General features: G+C 50.1%; 2 protein-coding genes across 2 annotated transcripts in view; one reads left to right on the forward strand and one right to left on the reverse strand.

Annotated features, from left to right (window-relative positions):
- Positions 1-19,457, reverse strand: part of LOC311118101 (general transcription and DNA repair factor IIH helicase/translocase subunit XPB-like) — a gene marked incomplete at its 3' end in the record, with an annotated part of 21,522 nt that extends 2,065 nt beyond the window's left edge. Inside the window, exons 1-7 of the mRNA XM_084192976.1 lie at positions 19,252-19,457; positions 15,685-15,887; positions 6,799-7,035; positions 5,641-5,690; positions 5,397-5,532; positions 5,056-5,229; positions 4,636-4,840 (exon numbers count right to left, since the gene is read on the reverse strand). Coding sequence (XP_084049102.1) covers positions 4,636-4,840; positions 5,056-5,229; positions 5,397-5,532; positions 5,641-5,690; positions 6,799-7,035; positions 15,685-15,887; positions 19,252-19,279 — 1,033 coding nt within the window. The 5' untranslated portion in view covers positions 19,280-19,457. The remainder of the gene's footprint in view (positions 1-4,635; positions 4,841-5,055; positions 5,230-5,396; positions 5,533-5,640; positions 5,691-6,798; positions 7,036-15,684; positions 15,888-19,251) is intronic.
- Positions 19,458-19,550: 93 nt separating this feature from the next.
- On the forward strand, positions 19,551-23,292 carry gpalpp1 (GPALPP motifs containing 1; the record flags this gene model as incomplete). The annotated part of the gene is made up of 7 exons (XM_084192985.1): positions 19,551-19,635; positions 19,854-20,046; positions 20,168-20,299; positions 20,479-20,917; positions 21,796-21,960; positions 22,140-22,235; positions 22,579-23,292. 7 exons carry the CDS (start codon positions 19,551-19,553, stop codon positions 22,795-22,797), a joined length of 1,329 nt encoding a protein of 442 aa, XP_084049111.1. The 3' UTR covers positions 22,798-23,292.
- Positions 23,293-24,105: the final 813 nt, after the last annotated feature.

The raw sequence follows: 24,105 nt of genomic DNA on the forward strand, positions 1-24,105 counted from the left end.
GTGGGGTGGGGGAGAGGAGAGATGTGAGGTGGGGGAGAGGAGAGGAGGGGAGATGTGAGTGGGGGGGAGAGGAGGAGAGATGTGGGGTGGCGGGAGAGGAGAGGAGGAGAGATGTGAGGTAGGGGGAGAGGAGGGGATATGTGGGGTGGGGGAGAGGAGGAGAGATGTGGGGTGGGGGAGAGGAGAGGAGGAGAGATGTGGGGTGGAGGGAGAGGAGAGAGGAGAGATGTGGGGTGGGGGAAGAGGAGAGGAGGAGAGATGTGGGGTGGGGGGAGAGGAGAGGAGGAGAGATGTGGGGTGGGGGAGAGGAGGAGAGGAGGAGAGATGTGGGGTGGGGGAGAGGAGAGGAGGAGAGATGTGAGGTGGAGGGAGAGGAGAGGAGGAGAGATGTGGGGTGGGGGGAGAGGAGAGGAGGAGAGATGTGGGGTGGGGGGAGAGGAGAGGAGGAGAGATGTGAGGTGGGGGAGAGGAGGAGAGGATGTGGGGTGGGGGGAGAGGAGAGGAGGAGAGATGTGGGGTGGAGGGAGAGGAGGAGGAGAGTGGTGGGGTGGGGGGGAGCGGAGAGGAGGAGAGATGTGGGGTGGGGGGAGGAGGAGAGATGTGGGTGGGGGGAGAGGAGAGGAGGAGAGATGTGGGGTGGGGGGAGAGGGAGGAGGAGAGATGGGGGTGGGGAGAGAGGAGAGGAGGAGAGAGTGGGGTGGGGGGAGAGGAGAGGAGGAGAGATGTGAGGTGGGGGGAGAGGAGAGGAGGAGAGATGTGGGGTGGGGGCGGAGGAGAGGAGGAGAGATGTGGGGTAGGGGGAGAGGAGAGGAGGAGAGATGTGGGGTAGGGGAGGAGAGGAGATACCAAACATCAGGAACACCTTCCTATATTGAGTTGCACCCCCCCATTTGCCCTCAGAACAGCCTTTAACCCCGTCTCCTCCCCTTCATCTACACTGATTGAAGTGGATTTAACAAGTGGCATCAATAAGGGATCATATCTTTCACCTGGTCAGTCATGGAAAGAGCACGTTTTGTCCACTCAGTGTATAACGCTACACAGCAATATTAAAACCCATCTTTCATATCTCTGTCTTGACGTATCTCTTGATCAAAAAAAGCCACCACACGATGTTCAGACGACACCTTGAGGTAACAACATATCCCCATCTGAAATTTCTCTTCCTTCAACAATACTTTTTTTTTTTAAAGAACATATCTGGTGTTAACTGACAATACCTGCTCATCAGAGTATAGGAGCGTAGCTAGATTAAAAACCTTCAACGTTACGGCAAAATGTAGACTTCCGCCTAAATAGACCCAATCTGTAAGTGGCTCTGGATAAGAGCGTCTGCTAAATGACTTCAATGTAAAAACCCAAGAGTTATTTATCATGAGAGGACCAGACACAATAACTAGTAATGTTGCATGTTGCAATACTCCAAGAAAGGTTCAAATCTCACCTTTCTGGTAGAAATAGTTATAAATTGCTGAGGTGTGTCCCTTTAGAGGACACAAGCTCAAGCACATAGTACAAATATTATTTAAAAAAAGAATTACTTTTTTCTATTCAACAAAAAGTGGGGCAATATGGCTTGAAATGACAAATGCTTTAAATACAGTAACAATGCTTTTGACACTATTTCATATAAACTGCCGACAGACAATTTTCTCCTAAAAGTCTGCTGAGCAGCGCAGAGACACCATTAAAAACGTGTGCAGACTCGTTTCAACTTCAGCTGTAAGCACCAAGTGATTTCGTCCATCTGTGACCAATAGAATTGAAATAAGACCACTTTCTATGAAATGATTTAGTATTTTTTGCATGTTGAGAGCTCTAAAATCAGGCTGAGAATATCACAGTGAGATGAAACATGTATTGTTGCTCCCGCTAGATTCTCCGGGACACAGGAAATCAGACACAGGAAATGGTTCCTTTGTCCGTCACTCCCCATGTAAACGTGGGGTCTGAAACCAGACACTTCCAAGTCAGCTCTGCTGGGAGAGTTGGAGCAGAAAGCAGAGAGATGGGGCTCTCTTGCACTATAAGACACAGGACCCTGCAACGATCAGAGCGCTTTGTACACCAAAACGTCAGTCGGAACCGGTCCAGAATCCCCAAATAGGGTACTTAACATCTCATTAAAAACCTTTCCAAGGCTCTTTGGGTTTCTGAGAATTCGGAGAGGCATGTTCTGTGACTAAGCGCTTTAGAGAAAGCCACTTGATACGGATGGCCATTTAGCCTTTCTAGAAATCTGTAAGGCTGTCCGGAATAACCACAGAAGACATGTTAATCCTTGTGCAAAGCTCCACGACTCATTGGTCCTTCTCCAGGAGTCATTAGCCATCCTGGTCAGACTAACGCCTCCTGGTCGGACTAGCACCTCCTGGTCGGACTAGCACCTCCTGGTTGGACTAACGCCTCCTGGTCAGACTAGCGCCTCCTGGTCGGACTAGCACCTCCTGGTTGGACTAACGCCTCCTGGTCAGACTAGCGCCTCCTGGTCGGACTAACACCTCCTGGTCAGACTAACACCTCCTGGTCTGACTAACGCCTCCTGGTTGGACTAACACCTCCTGGTCAGACTAGCGCCTCCTGGTCGGACTAACACCTCCTGGTCAGACTAACACCTCCTGGTCGGACTAGCACCTCCTGGTCGGACTAACACCTCCTGGTCCTCCTGGTCGGACTAACACCTCCTGGTCAGACTAACACCTCCTGGTCGGACTAGCACCTCCTGGTCGGACTAGCACCTCCTGGTCGGACTAGCACCTCCTGGTCAGACTAGCGCCTCCTGGTCGGACTAACACCTCCTGGTCGGACTAGCACCTCCTGGTCGGACTAGCACCTCCTGGTCCTCCTGGTCGGACTAACGCCTCCTGGTCAGACTAGCGCCTCCTGGTCGGACTAACGCCTCCTGGTCCTCCTGGTCGGACTAACGCCTCCTGGTCCTCCTGGTCGGACTAACGCCTCCTGGTCGGACTAACGCCTCCTGGTCAGACTAACGCCTCCTGGTCAGACTAACACCTCCTGGTCAGACTAGCGCCTCCTGGTCGGACTAACGCCTCCTGGTCCTCCTGGTCGGACTAACGCCTCCTGGTCCTCCTGGTCAGACTAACGCCTCCTGGTCGGACTAACGCCTCCTGGTCAGACTAACACCTCCTGGTCAGACTAACACCTCCTGGTCAGACTAACGCCTCCTGGTCGGACTAACGCCTCCTGGTCGGACTAACGCCTCCTGGTCGGACTAACGCCTCCTGGTCAGACTAACACCTCCTGGTCAGACTAGCGCCTCCTGGTCAGACTAGCGCCTCCTGGTCCTCCTGGTCGGACTAACGCCTCCTGGTCCTCCTGGTCAGACTAACGCCTCCTGGTCGGACTAACGCCTCCTGGTCAGACTAACACCTCCTGGTCAGACTAACACCTCCTGGTCAGACTAACACCTCCTGGTCCTCCTGGTCAGACTAACGCCTCCTGGTCAGACTAACGCCTCCTGGTCAGACTAACACCTCCTGGTCAGACTAACACCTCCTGGTCGGACTAACACCTCCTGGTCCTCCTGGTCGGACTAACGCCTCCTGGTCAGACTAACACCTCCTGGTCGGACTAACACCTCCTGGTCCTCCTGGTCGGACTAACGCCTCCTGGTCGGACTAACACCTCCTGGTCCTCCTGGTCAGACTAACGCCTCCTGGTCAGACTAACACCTCCTGGTCAGACTAACGCCTCCTGGTCAGACTAGCGCCTCCTGGTCAGACTAACACCTCCTGGTCAGACTAACGCCTCCTGGTCAGACTAACACCTCCTGGTCAGACTAACGCCTCCTGGTCGGACTAACACCTCCTGGTCAGACTAACACCTCCTGGTCGGACTAACGCCTCCTGGTTGGACTAACACCTCCTGGTCAGACTAACACCTCCTGGTCGGACTAACGCCTCCTGGTCAGACTAACACCTCCTGGTCAGACTAACACCTCCTGGTCGGACTAACACCTCCTGGTCGGACTAACGCCTCCTGGTCGGACTAACACCTCCTGGTCAGACTAACACCTCCTGGTCGGACTAACGCCTCCTGGTCAGACTAACACCTCCTGGTCAGACTAACGCCTCCTGGTCGGACTAACACCTCCTGGTCGGACTAACGCCTCCTGGTCCTCCTGGTCGGACTAACGCCTCCTGGTCAGACTAACACCTCCTGGTCGGACTAACGCCTCCTGGTCCTCCTGGTCGGACTAACGCCTCCTGGTCCACCTGGTCGGACTAGCGCCTCCTGGTCAGACTAGCACCTCCTGGTCGGACTAACCTTTTTATCTATAAAATGTCTGACAACTAGCTAAATGTCATTTTACCACTTTTCACATATATTTGGGGATTCCTCCTCTGTAAAGGTCATTTGCCTGATGACCCCTAGTGGACAAGGAGAGTCATTTCATACAAGCACATTTATTCCCATGTTTCCTCTCCTTGCCTCCTCTCCTCGATTACCTTTGACCTTTTTCAAAAGGAGGAGAGGAGGAATCAAGCAAATCACTATGACTCCGGAACGAGCTCTTCCGTTGCCAAACATCTCACCTTCCTACCACCTCTTCCCCCCCTCCCCCTCTCTCTCCCTCCCCCCCCCCCCCCCTCTCTCTCTCTCTCTCTCTCTTACCACAGGGTAGTACGATGACTCCTGAGCGGGCTCGGCCGTTCCCAAACATCTTGCGGAGGCTCTTCTCCTGGTAAGGCCTGAGCACAGCTGTGGCCTTCAGGTCCATATTGATGTCAGGGTTCACCGTGTCGTTCCGGAAGTCATACTCAGCCAGGAGAGGATACTCCATGTTGATACACCTCTTCTGCAGCTCTTCAATCATCTCCTGGAGGGAGGGAGGGAGGGAGGGAGGGAGGGAGGGAGGATTCAAGGAGATGTGAGTGTGTGCTAACAACATTGAATAGGACAGATAGGTACTGTTAAGACTTCAGAGATGCCCGCACATCGACACGTTATGGTGTCAAGTTTGCATTTTAAACGGTAGACCACGATTCATAAAAAAAAAAAGGGCCACAGGGCATCCAAAACACACAACCAAACCTGTCGGATCTCAAAGGACACGGTCTGCGTCTCCTCCTCCTCCTCTTCCTCCTTGTCCATCTGTTCGTAGTAGCTGAATATGTCCTCTGGTACCTGGGCGGCTCCTGGAGTCTGGCCCTCAGGGGCCGCTGAGGTGGAGGCCGCTGCTCCGTTGTCCTGGAGGGACTTAGAGATCTGGCAGGGATGGATGTTACATCAGTACAGGCTTTAACATACATGCCGTTGTGTGTGTGTGTGTGTGTGTGTGTCTGTGTGTGTGTGTCTGTGTCCCTGAGTGTGTGTGTGTGTGTGTGTATCTGTGTGTGTGTGTGTGTGTGTGTGTGTGTGTTAGATGGTCATACCGCTGACTTGCTGTGTATGACCTCCGTGATGAGCTCAGTATCAGTTCCCTCTGCGGTGCGGAGACGACAGTCTCTGATCACACTGTCCTGAAGCAGACGCTGGATCACCTCGGGGAAGGCACTCTCCACAAAGTACCTGACACACACAGATCCAGAAAACATTACTGCAAAGCAGTGAATGGAAATAGGACTTGTTTTCTTGGCTCAGAAGAACATGTCAAGCCCAATGTGGCGGTGAACATACCTGTTGTGTTTCAGAACCAACTTGACCTTGCCATAGCTCACAGTGCAGAGCTGAAAGAGGAGAGATTCATCAGACTGCATGACCCCACATCTCACACACTACAAACCAGCCCCTACCAGGTACCCTGTACCACCTCCTCCTCCTCCTCCCTGTACCACCTCCTCCTCCTCCTCCCTGTACCACCTCCTCCTCCTCCCTGTACCACCGCCTCCTCCTCCTCCTCCTCCCTGTACCACCACCTCCTCCTCCTCCCTGTACCACCTCCTCCTCCTCCCTGTACCACCTCCTCCTCCTCCCTGTACCACCACCTCCTCCTCCTCCTCCTCCTCCTCCCTGTACCACCACCTCCTCCTCCCTGTACCACCTCCTCCTCCTCCCTGTACCACCTCCTCCTCCTCCCTGTACCACCTCCTCCTCCTCCCTGTACCACCACCTCCTCCTCGTACCACCACCACCTCCTCGTACCACCTCCTCCTCCTCCCTGTACCACCACCTCCTCCTCCTCCTCGTACCACCTCCTCCTCCCTGTACCACCTCCTCCTCCTCCCTGTACCACCTCCTCCTCCTCCCTGTACCACCACCTCCTCCTCCTCCTCGTACCACCACCTCCTCCTCCTCCCTGTACCACATCCTCCTCCTCCCTGTACCACCTCCACCTCCTCCTCCCTGTACCTCCTCCTCCTCCCTGTACCTCCTCCTCCTCCCTGTACCACCACCTCCTCCTCCCTGTACCTCCTCCTCCTCCTCCTCCTCCCTGTACCTCCTCCTCCTCCTCCTCCTCCCTGTACCACCACCTCCTCCTCCTCCTCGTACCACCTCCTCCTCCCTGTACCACCTCCTCCTCCTCCCTGTACCACCTCCTCCTCCTCCCTGTACCACCACCTCCTCCTCCTCCTCGTACCACCACCTCCTCCTCCTCCCTGTACCACATCCTCCTCCTCCCTGTACCACCTCCACCTCCTCCTCCCTGTACCTCCTCCTCCTCCCTGTACCTCCTCCTCCTCCCTGTACCACCACCTCCTCCTCCCTGTACCTCCTCCTCCTCCTCCTCCTCCTCCCTGTACCTCCTCCTCCTCCTCCTCCTCCCTGTACCACCACCACCTCCTCCCTGTACCTCCTCCTCCCCAGACCCCTGTATCATCTCCTCTCCTAACTGACCTTGATGAACTGCACGATGCCGTCCGGTACAGATGTCTTGCTGAGTTTCTGGAGATACTCCACTATGTCTGAGGTCTGCAGACCCACGCTCACGGCAGCATACAGGGAGTAGGCTGTCAGCTTGTACTCGTGAACGTGAACCGGACGACACACCGGCTCTGCTATGGCTACCAGGAAGTCCTGGGCATACTTATACACCGGTGAGAAGGCTTCCAGGAAGATGTGTCCATCTGGGGCCTGACGGAGAGAGGGGGGGTGGTGGGGGGGGGGGGGGGGGGGGGGATAGGGGGAGAGAGAGAGAATAGAAATATGCAGAATATTTAAAAAAATATTGGTTACTGTGGTTACTGTTGCATGACTTTAAGTGTCATGAAAGCAGGGGAGCAACCCCCCCACATTCTGAAATTGCATTTTTGTCCCCCCCCCCCTAGTTTTATCATTGGAACGTGATACAAAACGAGGCAACGGTGTGCTTTAGGAACATGTGGACACCTCCGAGCGGTCGGGTAGACTGTTTATCCAACTGGATAAAATAATTATTATGCCCCCCCCCCCCCACTTCTAAAACCAAAGTTGCACCCCTGCATGAAAGCACGGGGGTCTCAATGGAGTTGTTAAAGGGGAACAGTCAGGTACCACGCTGGTACATCCCAGTCAGTATCTGTTAAAGGGGAACAGTCAGGTCCATCCCAGTCAGTATCTGTTAAAGGGGATCCCAGTCAGGGACATCCCAGTCAGTATCTGTTAAAGGGGATCCCAGTCAGGAACATCCCAGTCAGTATCTGTTAAAGGGGAACAGTCAGGAACATCCCAGTCAGTATCTGTTAAAGGGGAACAGTCAGGAACATCCCAGTCAGTATCTGTTAAAGGGGATCCCAGTCAGGGACATCCCAGTCAGTATCTGTTAAAGGGGAACAGTCAGGTCCATCCCAGTCAGTATCTGTTAAAGGGGAACAGGCAGGTACATCCCAGTCAGTATCTGTTAAAGGGGAACAGTCAGGTACATCCCAGTCAGTATCTGTTAAAGGGGAACAGTCAGGTACATCCCAGTCAGTATCTGTTAAAGGGGAACAGGCAGGTACATCCCAGTCAGTATCTGTTAAAGGGGATCCCAGTCAGGGACATCCCAGTCAGTATCTGTTAAAGGGGATCCCAGTCAGGTACATCCCAGTCAGTATCTGTTAAAGGGGAACAGTCAGGAACATCCCAGTCAGTATCTGTTAAAGGGGAACAGTCAGGTCCATCCCAGTCAGTATCTGTTAAAGGGGAACAGTCAGGTACATCCCAGTCAGTATCTGTTAAAGGGGAACAGTCAGGTACATCCCAGTCAGTATCTGTTAAAGGGGAACAGTCAGGTACATCCCAGTCAGTATCTGTTAAAGGGGATCCCAGTCAGGTACATCCCAGTCAGTATCTGTTAAAGGGGAACAGTCAGGTCCATCCCAGTCAGTATCTGTTAAAGGGGAACAGTCAGGTCCATCCCAGTCAGTATCTGTTAAAGGGGAACAGTCAGGAACATCCCAGTCAGTATCTGTTAAAGGGGAACAGTCAGGTACATCCCAGTCAGTATCTGTTAAAGGGGAACAGTCAGGTCCATCCCAGTCAGTATCTGTTAAAGGGGAACAGTCAGGTACATCCCAGTCAGTATCTGTTAAAGGGGAACAGTCAGGTACATCCCAGTCAGTATCTGTTAAAGGGGAACAGTCAGGTACATCCCAGTCAGTATCTGTTAAAGGGGATCCCAGTCAGGGACATCCCAGTCAGTATCTGTTAAAGGGGATCCCAGTCAGGTACATCCCAGTCAGTATCTGTTAAAGGGGAACAGTCAGGTACATCCCAGTCAGTATCTGTTAAAGGGGAACAGTCAGGTACATCCCAGTCAGTATCTGTTAAAGGGGAACAGTCAGGTACACCCCAGTCAGTATCTGTTAAAGGGGAACAGTCAGGTACATCCCAGTCAGTATCTGTTAAAGGGGATCCCAGTCAGGTACATCCCAGTCAGTATCTGTTAAAGGGGAACAGTCAGGTACATCCCAGTCAGTATCTGTTAAAGGGGATCCCAGTCAGGTACATCCCAGTCAGTATCTGTTAAAGGGGATCCCAGTCAGGTACATCCCAGTCAGTATCTGTTAAAGGGGATCCCAGTCAGGAACATCCCAGTCAGTATCTGTTAAAGGGGATCCCAGTCAGGAACATCCCAGTCAGTATCTGTTAAAGGGGAACAGTCAGGTACATCCCAGTCAGTATCTGTTAAAGGGGATCCCAGTCAGGTACATCCCAGTCAGTATCTGTTAAAGGGGAACAGTCAGGTACATCCCAGTCAGTATCTGTTAAAGGGGATCCCAGTCAGGAACATCCCAGTCAGTATCTGTTAAAGGGGATCCCAGTCAGGTACATCCCAGTCAGTATCTGTTAAAGGGGAACAGTCAGGAACATCCCAGTCAGTATCTGTTAAAGGGGAACAGTCAGGTACATCCCAGTCAGTATCTGTTAAAGGGGATCCCAGTCAGGTACATCCCAGTCAGTATCTGTTAAAGGGGAACAGTCAGGTACATCCCAGTCAGTATCTGTTAAAGGGGATCCCAGTCAGGTACATCCCAGTCAGTATCTGTTAAAGGGGATCCCAGTCAGGTACATCCCAGTCAGTATCTGTTAAAGGGGATCCCAGTCAGGTACATCGCAGTCAGTATCTGTTAAAGGGGATCCCAGTCAGGTACATCCCAGTCAGTATCTGTTAAAGGGGATCCCAGTCAGGTACATCCCAGTCAGTATCTGTTAAAGGGGATCCCAGTCAGGTACATCCCAGTCAGTATCTGTTAAAGGGGATCCCAGTCAGGTCCATCCCAGTCAGTATCTGTTAAAGGGGATCCCAGTCAGGTACATCCCAGTCAGTATCTGTTAAAGGGGAACAGTCAGGGACATCCCAGTCAGTATCTGTTAAAGGGGAACAGTCAGGTCCATCCCAGTCAGTATCTGTTAAAGGGGATCAGTCAGGTACATCCCAGTCAGTATCTGTTAAAGGGGAACAGTCAGGTACATCCCAGTCAGTATCTGTTAAAGGGGATCCCAGTCAGGAACATCCCAGTCAGTATCTGTTAAAGGGGAACAGTCAGGTACATCCCAGTCAGTATCTGTTAAAGGGGAACAGTCAGGAACATCCCAGTCAGTATCTGTTAAAGGGGAACAGTCAGGGACATCCCAGTCAGTATCTGTTAAAGGGGAACAGTCAGGTACATCCCAGTCAGTATCTGTTAAAGGGGATCCCAGTCAGGAACATCCCAGTCAGTATCTGTTAAAGGGGAACAGTCAGGGACATCCCAGTCAGTATCTGTTAAAGGGGATCCCAGTCAGGTACATCCCAGTCAGTATCTGTTAAAGGGGAACAGTCAGGGACATCCCAGTCAGTATCTGTTAAAGGGGAACAGTCAGGTACATCCCAGTCAGTATCTGTTAAAGGGGAACAGTCAGGTACATCCCAGTCAGTATCTGTTAAAGGGGATCCCAGTCAGGTACATCCCAGTCAGTATCTGTTAAAGGGGAACAGTCAGGAACATCCCAGTCAGTATCTGTTAAAGGGGATCCCAGTCAGGTCCATCCCAGTCAGTATCTGTTAAAGGGGATCCCAGTCAGGTACATCCCAGTCAGTATCTGTTAAAGGGGATCCCAGTCAGGTACATCCCAGTCAGTATCTGTTAAAGGGGATCCCAGTCAGGTACATCCCAGTCAGTATCTGTTAAAGGGGATCCCAGTCAGGTCCATCCCAGTCAGTATCTGTTAAAGGGGAACAGTCAGGTCCATCCCAGTCAGTATCTGTTAAAGGGGATCCCAGTCAGGTCCATCCCAGTCAGTATCTGTTAAAGGGGAACAGTCAGGTCCATCCCAGTCAGTATCTGTTAAAGGGGAACAGTCAGGTCCATCCCAGTCAGTATCTGTTAAAGGGGAACAGTCAGGTACATCCCAGTCAGTATCTGTTAAAGGGGAACAGTCAGGTACATCCCAGTCAGTATCTGTTAAAGGGGATCCCAGTCAGGTACATCCCAGTCAGTATCTGTTAAAGGGGATCCCAGTCAGGAACATCCCAGTCAGTATCTGTTAAAGGGGAACAGTCAGGTACATCCCAGTCAGTATCTGTTAAAGGGGATCCCAGTCAGGTACATCCCAGTCAGTATCTGTTAAAGGGGAACAGTCAGGTACATCCCAGTCAGTATCTGTTAAAGGGGAACAGTCAGGTACACCCCAGTCAGTATCTGTTAAAGGGGATCCCAGTCAGGTACATCCCAGTCAGTATCTGTTAAAGGGGATCAGTCAGGTACATCCCAGTCAGTATCTGTTAAAGGGGATCCCAGTCAGTATATGTTAAAGGGGAACAGTCAGGTCCATCCCAGTCAGTATCTGTTAAAGGGGATCCCAGTCAGGTACATCCCAGTCAGTATCTGTTAAAGGGGATCCCAGTCAGGTACATCCCAGTCAGTATCTGTTAAAGGGGAACAGTCAGGAACATCCCAGACAGTATCTGTTAAAGGGGATCCCAGTCAGGTCCATCCCAGTCAGTATCTGTTAAAGGGGATCCCAGTCAGGTACATCCCAGTCAGTATCTGTTAAAGGGGAACAGTCAGGAACATCCCAGTCAGTATCTGTTAAAGGGGATCCCAGTCAGGTACATCCCAGTCAGTATCTGTTAAAGGGGAACAGTCAGGAACATCCCAGTCAGTATCTGTTAAAGGGGAACAGTCAGGAACATCCCAGTCAGTATCTGTTAAAGGGGAACAGTCAGGTACATCCCAGTCAGTATCTGTTAAAGGGGATCCCAGTCAGGTACATCCCAGTCAGTATCTGTTAAAGGGGAACAGTCAGGTACATCCCAGTCAGTATCTGTTAAAGGGGATCCCAGTCAGGTACATCCCAGTCAGTATCTGTTAAAGGGGAACAGTCAGGAACATCCCAGTCAGTATCTGTTAAAGGGGATCCCAGTCAGGTCCATCCCAGTCAGTATCTGTTAAAGGGGATCCCAGTCAGGTACATCCCAGTCAGTATCTGTTAAAGGGGATCCCAGTCAGGTACATCCCAGTCAGTATCTGTTAAAGGGGATCCCAGTCAGGTACATCCCAGTCAGTATCTGTTAAAGGGGATCCCAGTCAGGTCCATCCCAGTCAGTATCTGTTAAAGGGGAACAGTCAGGTCCATCCCAGTCAGTATCTGTTAAAGGGGATCCCAGTCAGGTCCATCCCAGTCAGTATCTGTTAAAGGGGAACAGTCAGGTCCATCCCAGTCAGTATCTGTTAAAGGGGAACAGTCAGGTCCATCCCAGTCAGTATCTGTTAAAGGGGATCCCAGTCAGGTCCATCCCAGTCAGTATCTGTTAAAGGGGAACAGTCAGGTCCATCCCAGTCAGTATCTGTTAAAGGGGATCCCAGTCAGGAACATCCCAGTCAGTATCTGTTAAAGGGGATCCCAGTCAGGAACATCCCAGTCAGTATCTGTTAAAGGGGATCCCAGTCAGGTCCATCCCAGTCAGTATCTGTTAAAGGGGATCCCAGTCAGGTCCATCCCAGTCAGTATCTGTTAAAGGGGATCCCAGTCAGGAACATCCCAGTCAGTATCTGTTAAAGGGGAACAGTCAGGTACATCCCAGTCAGTATCTGTTAAAGGGGATCCCAGTCAGGTCCATCCCAGTCAGTATCTGTTAAAGGGGAACGGTCAGGTACATCCCAGTCAGTATCTGTTAAAGGGGAACGGTCAGGTACATCCCAGTCAGTATCTGTTAAAGGGGAACAGTCAGGTACATCCCAGTCAGTATCTGTTAAAGGGGAACAGTCAGGTACATCCCAGTCAGTATCTGTTAAAGGGGAACAGTCAGGTCCATCCCAGTCAGTATCTGTTAAAGGGGATCCCAGTCAGGTACATCCCAGTCAGTATCTGTTAAAGGGGATCCCAGTCAGGTACATCCCAGTCAGTATCTGTTAAAGGGGATCCCAGTCAGGTCCATCCCAGTCAGTATCTGTTAAAGGGGAACAGTCAGGTACATCCCAGTCAGTATCTGTTAAAGGGGATCCCAGTCAGGTCCATCCCAGTCAGTATCTGTTAAAGGGGAACAGTCAGGTACATCCCAGTCAGTATCTGTTAAAGGGGAACAGTCAGGAACATCCCAGTCAGTATCTGTTAAAGGGGAACAGTCAGGTCCATCCCAGTCAGTATCTGTTAAAGGGGAACAGTCACGTACATCCCAGTTAGTATCTGTTAAAGGGGAACAGTCAGGTACATCCCAGTCAGTATCTGTTAAAGGGGAACAGTCAGGGACATCCCAGTCAGTATCTGTTAAAGGGGAACAGTCAGGTACATCCCAGTCAGTATCTGTTAAAGGGGATCCCAGTCAGGTCCATCCCAGTCAGTATCTGTTAAAGGGGAACAGTCAGGTACATCCCAGTCAGTATCTGTTAAAGGGGAACAGTCAGGTACATCCCAGTCAGTATCTGTTAAAGGGGATCCCAGTCAGGTACATCCCAGTCAGTATCTGTTAAAGGGGAACAGTCAGGTCCATCCCAGTCAGTATCTGTTAAAGGGGATCCCAGTCAGGTACATCCCAGTCAGTATCTGTTAAAGGGGATCCCAGTCAGGTACATCCCAGTCAGTATCTGTTAAAGGGGATCCCAGTCAGGTCCATCCCAGTCAGTATCTGTTAAAGGGGATCCCAGTCAGGTACATCCCAGTCAGTATCTGAGCCTAGAGGTTCTCTTCCTACTATCTATCCTCATCCTGGCTCCAGATCTGGGATTTAAAGCTACAATCTTTCATTGAAACAATAATAAAGTGGTCACCCGCCCGTTTCTGTAAGAAGGGATGAGCCTGAATAATGTAACCACGCTCAAATTCAGACAGAGGACTGACCATCCATAATATCATAATTAAGCAATAAGGCCCGAGGGGGTGTGGTACAGAGGGGGGAAAAAAGGATTTAGTCACCTACAAACAAGCAAGATTTCTGGCTTTCACAGACCTGTAACTTCTTCTTTAAGAGGCTCCTCTGTCCTCCACTCGTTACCTGTATTAATGGCACCTGTTTGAACTTGTTATCAGTATAAAAAGACACCTGTCCACAACCTCAAACAGTCACACTCCAAACTCCACTATGGCCAAGACCAAAGAGCTGTCAAAGGACACCAGAAACAAAATTGTAGACCTGCACCAGGCTGGGAAGACTGAATCTGCAATAGGTAAGCAGCTTGGTTTGAAGAAATCAACTGTGGGAGCAATTATTAGGAAATGGAAGACATACAAGACCACTGATAATCTCCCTCGATCTGGGGCTCCACGCAAGATCTCACCCCGTGGGGTCAAAATGATCACAAGAACGGTGAGCAAAAATCACAGAACCACACGGGGGGACCTAGTGAATGACCTGCAGAGAGCTGGGACCAAAGTAACAAAGCCTACCATCAGTAACACACTACGCCGCCAGGGACTCAAATCCTGCAGTGCCAGACGTGTCCCCCTGCTTAAGCCAGTACATGTCCAGGCCCGTCTGAAGTTTGCTAGAGTGCATTTGGATGATCCAGAAGAGGATTGGGAGAATGTCATATGGTCAGATGAAACCAAAATATAACTTTTTGGTAAAAACTCAACTTGTCGTGTTTGGAGGACAAAGAATGCTGAGTTGCATCCAAAGAACACCATACCTACTGTGAAGCATGGGGGTGGAAACATCATGCTTTGGGGCTGTTTTTCTGCAAAGGGACCAGGACGACTGATCCGTGTAAAGGAAAGAATGAACGGGGCCATGTATCGTGAGATTTTGAGTGAAAACCTCCTTCCATCAGCAAGGGCATTGAAGATGAAACGTGGCTGGGTCTTTCAGCATGACAATGATCCCAAACACACCGCCCAGGCAACGAAGGAGTGGCTTCGTAAGAAGCATTTCAAGGTCCTGGAGTGGCCTAGCCAGTCTCCAGATCACAACCCCATAGAAAATCTTTGGAGGGAGTTGAAAGTCCGTGTTGCCCAGCGACAGCCCCAAAACATCACTGCTCTAGAGGAGATCTGCATGGAGGAATGGGCCAAAATACCAGCAACAGTGTGTGAAAACCTTGTGAAGACTTACAGAAAACGTTTGACCTGTGTCATTGCCAACAAAGGGTATATAACAAAGTATTGAGAAACTTTTGTTATTGACCAAATACTTATTTTCCACCATAATTTGCAAATAAATTCATTAAAAATCCTACAATGTGATTTTCTGGATTTTTTTTTCTCATTTTGTCTGTCATAGTTGACGTGTACCTATGATGAAAATTACAGGCCTCTCATCTTTTTAAGTGGGAGAACTTGCACAATTGGTGGCTGACTAAATACTTTTTCCCCCACTGTATATGGCCAATATACCACGGCTAAGGGCTATTCTTAGCCACGACGCAACGCGGAGTGCCTGGACTCAGCCCTTAGCCGTGGTATATCGGCCATATACCACAAACCTCCAAGGTGCCTTATTGCTATTATAAACTGGTTACCAACGTTATTAGAACAGAAAGAAATGTTTTGACATACCCGTGGTATACGGTCTGATATACCACGGCTTTCAGCCAATCAGCATTCAGGGCTCGAACCACCCAGTTTATAATTATAGTTGAACCATGTTTTGAGGCTATACAGTGTTTGTTTAAATTTACATTATTTACAAACACTGTCGTAAAACAAGCTGATACTTTGGGTTCTGACGGGGGACGACAGTTGAACTGAGATCATGAGGCATTTATAAGTTATATTCTTCAAGAATCAATGGATAGCCTATATCATTAATTTATACGTCCATAAATTGATGTAGCAACTAAGGATTCTATCTTTAAGCACCACCAGCTCCCGAGTTAACTTGGTAACGTAATCTGTCAGTCTTACCACCCAGAGGGGTCGTGATCCGTGGTCGTTCTTCAGCAACATCTGCAGCCGGTAGTCTTTAGCCCCGTACTCGTCCAGCTGGATGGCCGACTCATCCACTGTTTTACCAGCCGCAGCAGGGACGGCCTCCTGGGACTCACTGCCCATCGCCTCCTCTTCATCCTCATCTTCATCATACACACGCTTCTTAGAAGACTTCCTCTCTGGAGGAAGAGAGACAGACAGGAGGGAGGAAGAGAGAGACAGATAGGAGGGAGGAAGAGAGACAGACAGGAGGGAGGAAGAGAGACAGACAGGAGGGAGGAAGAGAGACAGACAGGAGGGTGGAAGAGAGAGACAGGAGGGAGGAAGAGAGAGACAGACAGGAGGGAGGAAGAGAGACAGACAGGAGGGAGGAAGAGAGACAGACAGGAGGGAGGAAGAGAGACAGACAGGAGGGTGGAAGAGAGAGACAGGAGGGTGAAAGAGAGAGAGACAGGAGGGAGGAAGAGAGAGAGACAGGAGGGAGGAAGAGAGAGACAGGAGGGAGGAAGAGAGAGAGACAGGAGGGAGGAAGAGAGAGAGACAGGAGGGAGGAAGAGAGAGACAGACAGGAGGGAGGAAGAGAGAGACAGACAGGAGGGAGGAAGAGAGACAGACAGGAGGGAGGAGGAGGAGAGACAGGAGGGTGAAAGAGAGACAGACAGGAGGGGGGAAGAGAGACAGACAGGAGGGGGGAAGAGAGAGACAGACAGGAGGGAGGAAGAGAGACAGACAGGAGGGAGGAGGAGGAGAGACAGGAGGGTGAAAGAGAGACAGACAGGAGGGGGGAAGAGAGACAGACAGGAGGGGGGAAGAGAGAGACAGACAGGAGGGAGGAAGAGAGACAGACAGGAGGGAGGAAGAGAGACAGACAGGAGGGAGGAAGAGAGACAGACAGGAGGGAGGAAGAGAGAGACAGGAGGGAGGAAGAGAGAGACAGGAGGGAGGAAGAGAGAGACAGACAGGAGGGAGGAAGAGAGAGACAGACAGGAGGGTGGAAGAGAGAGACAGGAGGGAGGAAGAGAGACAGACAGGAGGGAGGAAGAGAGACAGACAGGAGGGGGGAAGAGAGACAGACAGGAGGGGGGAAGAGAGACAGACAGGAGGGGGGAAGAGAGAGACAGACAGGAGGGAGGAAGAGAGACAGACAGGAGGGAGGAGGAGGAGAGACAGGAGGGTGAAAGAGAGACAGACAGGAGGGGGGAAGAGAGACAGACAGGAGGGGGGAAGAGAGAGACAGACAGGAGGGAGGAAGAGAGACAGACAGGAGGGAGGAAGAGAGACAGACAGGAGGGAGGAAGAGAGACAGACAGGAGGGAGGAAGAGAGAGACAGGAGGGAGGAAGAGAGAGACAGGAGGGAGGAAGAGAGAGACAGACAGGAGGGAGGAAGAGAGAGACAGACAGGAGGGTGGAAGAGAGAGACAGGAGGGAGGAAGAGAGACAGACAGGAGGGAGGAAGAGAGAGACAGGAGGGAGGAAGAGACAGACAGGAGGGAGGAAGAGAGACAGACAGGAGGGAGGAAGAGAGAGACAGGAGGGAGGAAGAGAGACAGACAGGAGGGAGGAAGAGAGACAGACAGGAGGGAGGAAGAGAGACAGACAGGAGGGAGGAAGAGAGACAGGAGGGAGGAAGAGAGACAGGAGGGAGGAAGAGAGACAGACAGGAGGGAGGAAGAGAGACAGACAGGAGGGAGGAAGAGAGAGACAGGAGGGAGGAAGAGAGACAGACAGGAGGGAGGAAGAGAGACAGACAGGAGGGAGGAAGAGAGAGACAGACAGGAGGGAGGAAGAGAGAGACAGACAGGAGGGAGGAAGAGAGAGACAGGAGGGAGGAAGAGAGAGACAGGAGGGAGGAAGAGAGACAGACAGGAGGGAGGAAGAGAGACAGACAGGAGGGAGGAAGAGAGACAGACAGGAGGGAGGAAGAGAGACAGACAGGAGGGAGGAAGAGAGACAGACAGGAGGGAGGAAGAGAGACAGACAGGAGGGAGGAAGAGAGAGACAGGAGGGAGGAAGAGAGACAGACAGGAGGGAGGAAGAGAGAGACAGACAGGAGGGAGGAAGAGAGAGACAGACAGGAGGGAGGAAGAGAGAGACAGGAGGGAGGAAGAGAGACAGACAGGAGGGAGGAAGAGAGACAGACAGGAGGGAGGAAGAGAGAGACAGACAGGAGGGAGGAAGAGAGACAGACAGGAGGGAGGAAGAGAGACAGACAGGAGGGAGGAAGAGAGACAGACAGGAGGGAGGAAGAGAGAGACAGACAGGAGGGAGGAAGAGAGAGACAGACAGGAGGGAGGAAGAGAGACAGACAGGAGGGAGGAAGAGAGAGACATGAGGGAGGAAGAGAGAGACAGGAGGGAGGAAGAGAGAGAGACAGGAGGGAGGAAGAGAGAGAGACAGGAGGGAGGAAGAGAGAGAGACAGGAGGTAGGAAGAGAGACAGACAGGAGGGAGGAAGAGAGACAGACAGGAGGGAGGAAGAGAGACAGGAGGGAGGAAGAGAGACAGACAGGAGGGAGGAAGATAGACAGACAGGAGGGAGGAAGAGAGACAGACAGGAGGGAGGAAGAGAGACAGACAGGAGGGAGGAAGAGAGACAGACAGGAGGGAGGAAGAGAGACAGACAGGAGGGAGGAAGAGAGAGACAGGAGGGAGGAAGAGAGACAGACAGGAGGGAGGAAGAGACACAGACAGGAGGGGGGAAGAGAGACAGACAGGAGGGAGGAAGAGAGACAGACAGGAGGGAGGAAGAGAGAGACAGGAGGGAGGAAGAGAGAGACAGGAGGGAGGAAGAGAGACAGACAGGAGGGAGGAAGAGAGACAGACAGGAGGGAGGAAGAGAGACAGGAGGGAGGAAGAGAGACAGACAGGAGGGAGGAAGAGAGACAGACAGGAGGGAGGAAGAGAGACAGACAGGAGGGAGGAAGAGAGACAGACAGGAGGGAGGAAGAGAGACAGACAGGAGGGAGGAAGAGAGACAGACAGGAGGGAGGAAGAGAGAGACAGGAGGGAGGAAGAGAGAGAGACAGGAGGGAGGAAGAGAGAGAGACAGGAGGGAGGGAGGAAGAGAGACAGACAGGAGGGAGAAAGAGAGAGACAGGAGGGAGGAAGAGAGACAGACAGGAGGGAGGAAGAGAGAGACAGGAGGGAGGAAGAGAGAGAGAGAGACAGACAGACAGAGACAGACAGGAGGGAGGAAGAGAGAGACAGACAGACAGACAGACAGACAGACAGACAGGAGGGAGGAAGAGAGACAGACAGGAGGGTGGAAGAGAGACAGACAGGAGGGAGGAAGAGAGAGAGGAGTCGATTCCCACGGGGGGGCCAGTATGAAAAAATAAAAAAATTATGTATGCACAAACTGTAAGTCGCTCTGGATAAGAGCGTCTGCTAAATGACTAAAATGTCAAATGTAACGTTACAGTTACACAGAATGCCTATCTGTCTCCCATGCTTCAGCATCATGCTATTGCCATCACAACACCGACTAAACAGCAACATGAGTTGGAGTAACATTCAATTTCCGGAAAAAATCTAGATACTCACCCCGATCTCCCCTGTCTTTCTTCCCCATGATATGAGCTTGTTCCGAAAACAACTTTTCTTCGTCAAACCATGTTAAACAAAGGTGAGAAACACCAACAACCAACTGCGAAGCGACCAACTCGGTTTCCTCCTTGTGTGGAAATGATCATGTGACCTACGAATTCTGCTTGTTCATTGGATGTCGATATTGTTTACTTCCGGTGGTAGAGGTCAGATTAGATTTTCGGGTTTCAGTGTCGTTTTTCGTTCTAGTCGAGATGTTTATTGTTGTAAAAATAGCTAATTAATAATCGGTAAATATGTCAGACGATGATTTAATCGGACCCGCCTTACCCCCGTCGTTCAGAAAAAGCAGCCATGATGATTCTGATGACGAGGGAGGATGTGAGTAAAGTTAGTAGTGGTTTCATGCACATTATTTTTTTGGCCGTGACTAGTATCATCAGCATCAATTTTTTCTCAATCAAACATCAATATTATGGATACTACGCTGTCATATTCATGGCGTAGTTATCTTTCTGCTTTATACTGTATGTTAAATCGAAAAGGCTAGTGTCGGTTTTGGTATTTATCTAGCTACGGTGTGCTGTCTTCTCCAATAGTTGCAGGTCCCGCGCTGCCTCCCGGGTACAAACCGGAGTTGCTCTCGAGTTCGGAGGATGACTTTGGCCAGGAGGAGGAGGAGGAGGAGGAGGAGGAGGTGATCAAGAGACGAAGCAAGACGAGCAGCAAGCACGAGACCAGCAGCAGACACGGCCACGGTAGCGCGACGACCAGGGATGGACCCACCGCAGAGTAACACATTTAGACTCACTTCTACATTTCAAACAAACATCAAAACAAGTTATTTAGTCATTGTTTTTGAAGGAAAGCGCATGTTAAATGCCTGAAATGGACTGTCTGCATCATTCTGCAGAAAACAGTGCCGAGTGGACGAGACGGTGAGTAGAAGGCTTGCGGATGATGATGATGATGATGATGAAGATGATGGTTTCTTCGGACCAGCTCTTCCTCCTGGGTTCTCAAAGTCACAGGCTTCACCAGAGAGGTAACCAAGACAACACAACTAGTTCTCCCTGCTTCAAACATACATATGAAATGATATGTCAGCTAGTTCTCCCTACTTTAAACATACATATTAAATGCTGTCAGTCATGCATATATTTGTATAAATGTATTTGTTGGTTTGTGTTGAGTTGATTGATTCTCTTTTTCTACCTCCCCTAGGCCAGCTGTATTGGGCCCAGCCCTGCCACCGGGCTTTCATAGACCAGCAGCTGATGAAGATGATGATGATCTCCATGGGCCAGCCCTGCCACCGGGCTTTCACAGACCAGCAGCTGATGAAGATGATGATGATCTCCATGGGCCAGCCCTGCCACCGGGCTTTCACAGACCAGCAGCTGATGAAGATGATGATGATCTCCATGGGCCAGCCCTGCCACCCGGCTTTCACAGACCAGCAGCTGATGAAGATGGAGATGATCTCCACGGGCCAGCCCTTCCACCGGGCTACACAGCAGAACCCTCCAGCAGTGATGAAGAGGAGGAGGAGGATGAAGAGGTGATCGGGCCCATGCCTGCTCAAGGTGCCATCCAGGACTCCGTGGCTCTGGACATCGAACGCAGAGCTCAGAAGATGAAGGACAGACTGACGGGAGCAGATGTGAGCACCTCACTATTCTACATCTAGACATTTATTCTACACCTAGACATCCTGGGGGGGGGGGGGGGACTATGGATCTCTCTCCGTCCGTTCGTACCTATGTTAGTCACACGCGATATCTCAGACACCACCGGCCCGATTTGGACGAATCTTGGGTGAATGATGCGTCTCGCTAATAGAGATCTGGCATTTACAAAATTACACTGATTGGCCCAAGGGGGGCGCTATAGTAATCAACTGAATTCCAAAGTTAATTTAAAATGCCCTAGTAGCTAGCGTCTTACATGCCTTTGAGCATTTGCATCAAGTGTAAATGATAGACATCAGTGGATCGATGTGATTATTCAACCATTATGTTACTATCAGTATAGTCTAGCAAGACTATCCCTTGTCTGCCCATAAAAATACATCCTGGTTTATGTCAATACATCTCCTTATCCACCAGTGGAGTCTGTTATCTGACATCCTGTCCATTGTAAGCAATCAAGACTTGATAGTTTTTTTTCATCTCATTAATCCACACAACATAATTTGCACTAATTGGGCCAGGGGGGGGGCTGCATCTGCATCATTCGTGGGGGACGACATGTTTACTTTTGCCTTGTTTCTGATAAACCGACCAGTAATTAATTTATCTTTATGGTGCTTGAATACACCACCAGGTGGCACCCTTAGGAAAATGCAAACTGGGTGTGGTTCTCATAGGTAGTTCAGTCCTGCAAAACGTTTTTTAAACTGTGTAATAGGACAAATTTAAACTCCTCTTATTTCAAATCATTTCCCCACGTTTGCTCCCACTGAACAGACCCCAGATGAAATGTACTGGGGTGTGTTGGTAGAATGAGTTGACAGGCTTGTCTGTGATGGTTGATTGGCAGGATGGTCCGGAGGAGGTGGTGAGAGAGACCTGGATGACAGAGCTTCCTCCAACACTGCAGCACATCGGGCTGGGGGCCAGAACCTTCAAGAAGAGGGCTGGACCGGAGAGCAAGGACCGATCCCTCTGGACCGACACTCCTGCTGACCGAGAACGCAAACTCAGGGTAGGGAACACTGGTTCTGTTTCTAATCTGAACAGTCTACACATTTCTTTTGGAATTTCACACTACTGTACTGACTATATCATTCTCTCTCTCTCTCTCTCTCTCTCTCTGTCTCTCTCTCTCTCTCTCTCTCTCTCTCTCTCTCTCTCTCTCTCTCTCTCTCTCTCTCTCTCTAACAGGAACGACTGGAGGGAAAGAAGAGTGAAGAGATAGAGTCTGTCCCTCAACTGTCTCACAAAGAGTTGCAGATGGCTGAGAAAGTGTCCAAATACAACGTAAGTAGGAGGGACTCTTTTCTCTGCCCACAATGCATCAGCTGCATGACCTGCACCCGTTATGGGAGCAGAAGAAGGGTGTATGAAGATGTCACTACGGCATTTAGAAATAGGAGACTAGATCAAGGTGTCTACTAGCCAGTACATGTCAAAATGAGTTTACATTTACATTTTAGTCATTTAGCAGACGCTCTTATCCAGAGCGACTTACAGTTAGTGCATACATTATTATTATTATATATATTTTTTCATACTGGCCCCCCCGTGGGAATCGAACCCACAACCCTGGTGTTGCAAACGCCATGCTCTACCAACTGAGCTCTCTCTCTCTCCTCTCTGTTAGGAAACCAAGCGTGGGGAGTCTCTGATCAGTCTCCACGAGAAGCAGTTGAAGAAGAGGAAACTGGATGAGGGAGCCAAGTCGGTGGAGAGACGGGCGTTTGACAGGGACCAGGACCTGCAGGTCAACAAGTTCGACGAGGCTCAGAAACAACGCCTGCTGAAGAAGTCCCAGGAGCTCAACACACGCTTCGGACACAGCAAGGAGAAAATGTTCCTCTGAGAGAATCAACACAGGATAGATAGCCCAGTATTGGGCATTTGTCACCTGACCCAGTCAACTATGATGGGAACGTTCAAGGCTGACTTTATTGCAGTCCAACTGCTCAGATGATCAGAACACATTGTACTGAATATTATCTATATAGGTAGAACTTGTATGTATTTTGAGAAACGTGTGACTATCAGTTTGATTGTCACATTTTTACATTTCAGTCCTTTAGCTGATGCTTTTATCCAGAGCGACTTACAGTAGTGAGTGCGTACATTTTCATACTTGTATTTCTCCATACTGGTTCCCCCGTGGGAATCGAACCGACAACCCTGGCGTTGCAAGCACCATGCTCTACCAACTGAGCTACACGGGACCTCCCCTCATTCTTTTGTTTTTTAAAAGGTCCAATGAAGCTGTTTTTAAAAAAATCTTAATATCAAATCATTTCTGGAGAACTATTAAGTACCTTACTGTTTTTTGTTTTAAATTAAAACGGTCAAGAAGAAACAAAAATAGCTTCTTAGCGAAGAGTCTTTTCTCAAGCAAGAATTTTGCTAGGACTGTCTGGGAGTGGTCTGAGTGGGGAAGGGAAAAAACGATCTTTCTTATTGGTCTACTAACTGGTCAAAACTCCACCCCACCAAAACAAGCTGAATATTTCAGGAGGTCTTTTTTTCAAACAGCTGTTACACTAAAAGGGCATTATCATAAATTTCACAGTATCATTACAACCTCATACATTTACATTATTTAGCAGACGCTCTTATCCAGAGCGACTTACAGTTAGTGCATACAATATTCATACTGGAACTATATAGAGAACACAGGAAAATCACGTTTTTGACTGCACTGGGCCTTTGAGTGTTTGTCACTGCACCCTTTCTCTAAAGGCTATGTATCAAAGCAAATCAAATCAAATTTTATTTGCGACATGCGCCGAATACAACAGGTGTAGACATTACCGTGAAATGCTTAACTTACAAGCCCTTAACCAACAACGCATTCATTTTTTTTATAAAAAAGTAAAATAAAACAACAACAACAAAAAAGTGTTGAGAAAAAAAAGAGCAGAAGTAAAATAAAATAACAGTAGGGAGGCTATATATATACAGGGGGGTTACCGGGGCAGAGTCAATGTGCGGGGGCACCGGCTAGTTGAGGTAGTTGAGGTAATATGTACATGTGGGTAGAGTTAAAGTGACTGCATGAATAATTAACAGAGTAGCAGCAGCGTAAAAAGATGGGGTGGGGTGGGGGGGCAGTGCAAATAGTCCGGGTAGCCATGATTAGCTGTTCAGGAGTCTTATGGCTTGGGGG

The sequence above is a fragment of the Coregonus lavaretus genome (assembly GCF_964263955.1).
Source record: "Coregonus lavaretus genome assembly, contig: HAP1_SCAFFOLD_702, whole genome shotgun sequence".
NCBI lineage: Eukaryota > Metazoa > Chordata > Actinopteri > Salmoniformes > Salmonidae > Coregonus > Coregonus lavaretus.